Raw genomic sequence first — 6,540 nt, 5'->3', positions numbered from 1 at the left:
ATCTGCAAACCAAACAGATCAGTTTACATGTGTATTTGTGTCCTAGCTCCGATAAACAACTCATACACAGTTCTACAGTATATTTGCATAGAAATATGACCACATGTTTCTTCTGCTTAAAACACATAATTAATGCTCCTCACCTTCTGTTACATTCAGTGTCACTACAGTGTAGACCGCCAGATTATCAGACACAACACCACCACACGCGTATATTCCTGTGTCCTCTATAATCAGCTCTCTGATAAACACACTGAAGAATCCTGCAGTTCTGTTGTCATGAATTGAGAATTTGCCATCATGTGACCATTCACTGTTCAGTTTTGTTTGTTTTTGATTAAAACACCACTGATGTGTTCCGATCTTACAGAATGATTTTGATTTGTCTTTATATTCATCCTCATATCTGTATTTGATGTTAATTCTTCCCCCTGCATATGCAGTCACTTCTCTAGAGACCAAGGACCCTGTTAGGAGCAAGTTCAAAATCAAATCATGGTCAACTCAATTAATCACTAACTACTGTATGTGTATGAAGATCAATTAAGTCATATATGCAGTCCTTTTGCTCTGATGATCAATTACAGGTTATTTGTTATTAGTTTTCAAACAAAGCAGACAAGATTTATAAATATATTTAAAAAAAAAACATTGTGGGAATTTAAAGTAATTTTTTTTTTTTTTTAAGTTTACAAGGGAAAAATAGACAAATAATTATTCTTGGGACTGAAAATTCTCTTTAAATTAAAACAAAGTAGAGTTACTTATTTTCCATGTCTCTTAATGACACTAAAAACAGAAAGGTAAACAGTGGTCGGAGACTCACCTTCCTTTACCTTCAGTTCCACCGGTGTGTAAATGTCTATCACTGAAGTTCTATCAACTCCACACTGGTACGTCCCAGTGTCCTGTACAGTGAGCTCTCTGATCATCACCCAGAACTCTGATGAATTGGTGTCATCAAACAGTGAGAATCTTCCAGAATTTACCCACTGGTTTTTATCTCCTGTCTTTATTTGGTCAGAACAGACTGACCATGAACCCTTACAGAAATATTTTTGATTATCTTTGTATTCTGTATCATACTTGCACTTGATAAGGATTCCTCCTCCTGAATATCCTGTTACTTCCTTTGAGGCTCCTCCATCTAACAAAACACCAAAAATCCATCTGAGTCAAACCTTCCTTCATGTAACACTGCTGCTGATAGTGAGGATTATTTTGAAGTGCATTTCTTTACCTGAGATCAGACAGAAGGTGAAGATGAGGAGGATCTTCATCCTGAGTTCACTCTTACAGATCTCTATACCAACTCCACTTCAGAAAGATATTAAAGCTCCTGTTCTGTTACTGTCCCTTTTCTGCTCGGTGAATGTGTCGTGTCTTCATCTGTGTCTTAACCATAAAGTGATGCTACACCCATTTCCCTTTCTATCTGTGTGAGGAAGAACTGAGTAGGAAGTGTGTCTGAAATATGTGTGAACTTTATAGGCACAATACAAATGCTTTCAAACACAAAAACAAGCTTCTGGTCAGTTAAATTTACATTTTTACATTTACAGCATTTGGCAGACAGCCTTATCCAGAGTGATGTACAAAAGTTCTTTTAAGTCTTTAAATACATTAACTCTGGTTCACCAGGTTACAGACATAAGATATGGGGTTTATCATAAGGGATGTGGTAGCTCAGTGGTTAAGGTGTTCAACTACTGTTTGGAAGATCCTTGTCTCGAATCCCAGGTTCACCAAGTTGCCCCTGAGAAATGCCCATAAGTTGCTCAGGTGTATAAATTGAAATAAAAATGTAAGTCACTCTGTATAAGAGTGTCTGCAAAATGCTGTAAATGTAATATACCATGACCCTAAACCACTGTTCAAAGGTGTATTTTTTTACAGTGTGTAAACAATCATATGAAGGTGTTTGAGTGTTTAATATTCTTATAGCATTCTTCATGTGTGCATCTTTGTGGGAGTTCTTTTTCCTCTTAGTTCTCCAGTATTAACTTTAATGATGATATATATTAATCTATGTCAGTGTGTTCTGCTTTACTGTAGGAAATCCTCTACTGCCCTACTGCCCTCTAGAGCACAAGTAGTGTAACACAGGAGGAAAATGTAAGTTTAAACTGAACACTACAGTGTGTGTGTGGGGGGTTCGATTCCCGCCTCTGCCTTGTGTGTGTGGAGTTTGCATGTTCTCCCCGTGCCTCGGGGTTTCCTCCGTGTACTCCGGTTAACTCCCCCGGTCCAAAGACATGCATGGTAGGTTGATTGGCATCTCTGGAAAATTGTCCATAGTGTGTGAGTGTGTGAGTGAATGAGAGTGTGTGTGCCCTGCGATGGGTTGGCACTCCGTCCAGGGTGTATCCTGCCTTGATGCCCGATGACGCCTGAGACCCGAAGTAGTTCGGATAAACGGTAGAAAATGAGTGAGTGAGTGAGTGAGTGAGTGAGTGAGTGAGTGAGTGAGTGAGTAAACACTACAGTATTCACAATAGAGGACTAAAATGTTAATAATGAGAGAGCAGGATTTCAATTCAAGTCAGTATGCTTTAATTTTCATTTCATCCATATATAGCTCTTGCAGTGAACAGTGCAATGAGACAATGTTTCTCCAGGACCATGGTGCTACATAAAATAAAGACCGGGACTTAAGTAATTTAGTCCTAGTGGATACAGCATGTGGTATAAATGTAAATGTAACACTAACATGTCACATGGCACTGGGAGAGAAAATGGATAATTGGGCCCAATTTGGACATTTTCACTTAAGGGTGTACTCACTTTTGTGACCAGCGGTTTAGACATTAATGGCTATGTCTTGAGTTTTTTTGAGGGGACAGCAAATTTAAACAGTTATACAAGTTGTACATTCACTACTTTATATTGTAGCACAGTGTCAATTCTTCAGCGTTGTCACATAAAAAGTTATAATGAAATATTATAGAATACTGAATATAAACTGTGATGGTAGAGCATGCACTGCTGCCTTTCAGATGTTAGGCTCAAAGGTTTCACCACACCAGAGAGATGTTAGAGGCTTGCAAATAGAAGAGACAAAGTGCTGCTCCTCATCACGAAAAAAGGTTTGCAAATTCCTGGAAAAATGGCAGAGCCCATACGCAGTTGTATCATGTTAATCTGTTAAATGGGTGAACCTTCTGCTGCGTTGTCTGCATTTGCTGTTGCCCACAACATGTACAACCTGATCTCTGCAAAGCTGCTTCGTGACTACACCAAAAAATACAGAATCAGAAATATTTTACTGTGTACCCTCCAGGCAGAAACCTCAAAACTTAACAGTGCCTAATTACTACATTGATCATTTTACAAAGCAACATTATAACAACTGTTGTTTGTCCGATAATTTACACAGAGACAGTCAGTGGTCAACAAGAAGATATATTATTAACAGAGCTCGTGTCCGACATAGGACGCTTCACATATGAACACGGCACACGTGTGTTCTTGGTACATATGCCCCCAGGGGGTGGGAAGACATTCTTAAAGAGCCCAACACATGTTTAAGGTGCAGCACATTAGAACATACAAATCACATTGTATTTCTGAACAGATCACAATGATCTACAAACAGTGTAAAATAAAAAACATTTTTAGCAACAGTGTGCTATTATGAAAGAGAACAACACCAAATACTACCAAAGCAGTGTGCTAGGCTTTACAGAATTTGTAATTTCTGGCTATAGAACATGAAAAAGACAGGAAGGCTAATTGGCCATCAGTATCCAAGATTAGGAATTAAACCCATACATCGTAAACAAGAGCTCAGAATCTAAGCATAATCACAACCTATGAGCTAGGAACTTTCTTCTTAGTCAAATTGTGACTCTGTATCACCACCATAAATTGGAACAGCTATCTTTACTGGAACTTTCCATTCACATTGCAGTCATGGCTCCACATACAGTATAGTGTGGATGTAGAACAGTAGAGAGGAAGAATACGAAAAGGTATATAAATACAGAGTAGAATATCTGCCCCAATTACAGAGCCCTTAATAATCTGGTCAAAATGTACATGACTGAGAGTGTCATAGTCACACAAGTGCTCTTTCTTATTAAAGATAATCTCTGGAACTGTATTATTGGAGTTGGTGGTGTTAGTGTGGAAACTCACTGCTGTGTAATTCAGATCTTCAGCAGATTTCTCAAATGACTCCCGAACAGAACCGCCTGGGTATCAAAGAGATCTGTGGGCAACTGAGCCGTGGAGTAGATGTCCTGATCAGGAGGGATTGTGGGTAGTTGTGCAATAGACTAAACTTTGGACTCACAGGTGCTTGTGAGTAACAGTGTATTGGAATAAACTGTTTGGGAAGGCTCAGAGGGGATTGTGGGTAATTGAGCAGAAGCATAGACTGTGAAAATCACAATCATTATGATGAATCATATGAAACCTGTTAAATATTTGATCATATTTTAGTGTACCTGTCAGGGTGGGCCAGAAGGGAGGACTCAAATACAGGATGCCGATGTAAATAATAAAAGTCTTTAATGAGCTTGAAAAAATAATTAGGCAAGGCAGGCAAATGCAGAGAGTGAAAAACAGTCCAATAATCTGGTACACAGGCAGGCACGGTAATACAGGGCAGGCAAAAACACAGAAACCAGAAACAAACAGAGTCAAACCAGGCAGGGCAGAAAAGGAACAAGGTGGGATGAAATCACAGTGTACAGGGAAAACTGAGAAGAGTTGCTAACAGTACCCCTCCCTCGAACGGGGTGTCTCATGAAATCCCTCCTGGCTGGTTAGGATGATCACGATGGAACTGGATGATGAGATCAGCATCCAAAATCCATAATCCTCCCAATCAACCAGATACTGTAATCCCTTACTGCGAACAGTGTAGGAGCCGGCGAACAGTGTAAGCAGGGCCCCCATCAATGAAATGCGTGAGTTGAAGGGTTCTGGTGGAGGGAACCAGCGAGCAGGTTTGAACTGGTTTGAATCTATGGTAAATACGTAGGACTCTGGGGAACTTGAGTCAGACTGCCACTGGATTTAGCACCTTGGAGATGGGAAAAGGCCCAACAAAGCGTGGGGTAAATTTCCTGCAGGCCACCTTAAGCTGCAGGTCTCTGGTGGATAGCCAGACCCTCTGACCGACACGATACGGGGGTACCGGACAGCGCTTGTTATTGGACCACCAGGTGTAGCTCCTAGAAGCATTGAGTGGGACCACACAAGCTTTTTTCCAGACGTGTCAGCAACGCTTGAACAGGGCAAGGGCTGAGGGAGGGCAAAGGCTCCATTTTCCGAGGCCTTCATTTTTCGGTTTGTCGATTAGACTGAAGATGGAACCCAGAGAACAGGCTGATGGTGACCCCAGGAGCTGTCAAAACTCTCTCCAGAAGTTAGAGCTGAACTGAGGACCATGATCGGATACAATGTTTCATGGGAGGCCTTGCAAGTGAAAGACATACTTGAGCATGAGCAGGGCTGTGTCCTGCACAGAATCATCATGGGCTCATTGGGCAAGTCGAGACAAACAGGGCAGTTAAACTGCTCCTCAAGAAAGAATTTGGGAAATGCAATAAACACAAAAAAGTTATGACTTTAAGCAAACCAAGCAGATTGACACACTGTGAGGATGTGTGTGCTGGGTCGGAGAGAGTCACTGTCACCTTTCAGTAACATGGTACAAATTCCATGCTTTAACTGTCTCTCAACTGTTTATGATGTGAATTCTCCAAAAATTCACTAGACAGTAGCCTACAGCAGAAGTAAACTGTGATAGCCTCTCTTAACAGTTCAACCACATTTCTCTAACACATTTCTCTAATAACAGCCATTTTAATAAAATTTTATCAGAGTCGTTTAAAATTAAAAAAACAATGGTTGTCCAAGGATAGTTATCAAAATGTCTTGTTTGTTAAACAGCCAGAAGAAAGTGTCAATAAAAAAGATAGAAAAGGGATAGGCGTTCATCCTCACTGGTTAAGAGAAATGACCAAGAGCAAATGGAAGAACAAAGTACTGTAATAGACAAAGTTGTATATAGTTCCACCAACACATACTTGGAGTAATAATGATAAACTAGCGAAGTAACATGACTAAGTGAATAGTAGTCACACAAGACCTCTGTCTTCTTAAAGATAATCTTTGCAGCTGCATCATTAGAGCTGGTGGATTTGGCATGAAAACTCACTGATGTGTAATTCAGACCTTCATCAGATTCTGCAGCCGAGAGACATGTAGGTAACTGAGCTGTAGAGTAGATGTCCTGATCAGAGCGGATTGTGGGCAGTTGAGCAGTAGGTCAAACAGCAGAATCGTAGGGGCTTGTGGGTATTTGAATTTGCATAAACCGTGTGATGATCAGAGGGGATTGTGGGTAGTTCAGCTGTAGAGTAAATTGTGGAATTTCCAGCATCTGAGGCAGAAAGTCGTCTGCTGTCTTTTATCTCTTCATATTCACAGATATCAAGAGGAACCTGAGAGCAAAGAGGAACAGAAATAAATTTATGGGATTTTTTTTCTTCCAAAAGATAAGTTTTGGTACTGAACACACACAATGAT

At 40.3% G+C, this 6,540-nt stretch overlaps 2 protein-coding genes across 11 annotated transcripts in view; both read right to left on the bottom strand.

The window, feature by feature from the left end:
* LOC113640761 (polymeric immunoglobulin receptor-like) overlaps window positions 1-6,540 on the bottom strand; it is a 72,068-nt gene that overhangs the window by 2,561 nt on the left and 62,967 nt on the right. For 4 of the 9 annotated variants that reach the window (XM_047813175.1, XM_047813171.1, XM_047813176.1 and 1 more), the window contains one exon: window positions 4,496-6,455. The exons of the other annotated variants lie outside the window; for them this stretch is intronic. In XM_047813175.1, the coding sequence (XP_047669131.1) occupies window positions 6,249-6,455 (207 nt within the window). In that variant the 3' untranslated portion in view covers window positions 4,496-6,248. Of the gene's footprint in view, window positions 1-4,495; window positions 6,456-6,540 lie in introns of those variants that run through there. 9 annotated transcript variants of the gene reach the window in all.
* Window positions 10-1,420, bottom strand: LOC125138436 (CMRF35-like molecule 9). Of its 2 annotated transcripts, none has more exons than XM_047813236.1 (3): window positions 1,241-1,420; window positions 827-1,147; window positions 10-467 (listed from the first exon to the last, which is right to left on the bottom strand). In XM_047813236.1, the coding sequence occupies exons 1-3, from the start codon at window positions 1,278-1,280 to the stop codon at window positions 130-132; spliced, it is 699 nt and encodes a 232-aa protein (XP_047669192.1). In that variant the 5' UTR covers window positions 1,281-1,420; the 3' UTR covers window positions 10-129. The 2 variants fall into 2 exon arrangements, with proteins under 2 accessions (XP_047669192.1, XP_047669193.1); XM_047813237.1 differs by having other exon boundaries at window positions 312-467; window positions 837-1,147; window positions 1,241-1,418.

This window comes from Tachysurus fulvidraco, chromosome 5, assembly GCF_022655615.1.
Source record: "Tachysurus fulvidraco isolate hzauxx_2018 chromosome 5, HZAU_PFXX_2.0, whole genome shotgun sequence".
Classification (NCBI taxonomy): Eukaryota; Metazoa; Chordata; class Actinopteri; order Siluriformes; family Bagridae; genus Tachysurus; species Tachysurus fulvidraco.
The sequence above is the reverse complement of the archived record's forward strand: the minus strand, read 5'-3'. Positions and strand labels throughout refer to the sequence as shown.

What these genes read in the sequence shown, in the direction of transcription:
- LOC125138436 (XM_047813236.1), bottom strand. Translation starts at nt 1,280, where the DNA reads ATGAAGATCCTCCTCATCTTCACCTTCTGTCTGATCTCAG. An exon ending in CACCTTCTGTCTGATCTCAG is followed by an intron (nt 1,148 to 1,240) that starts GTAAAGAAATGC and finishes GTGTTTTGTTAG; the next exon opens with ATGGAGGAGCCTCAAAGGAA. An exon ending in GGAACTGAAGGTAAAGGAAG is followed by an intron (nt 468 to 826) that starts GTGAGTCTCCGA and finishes TGCTCCTAACAG; the next exon opens with GGTCCTTGGTCTCTAGAGAA.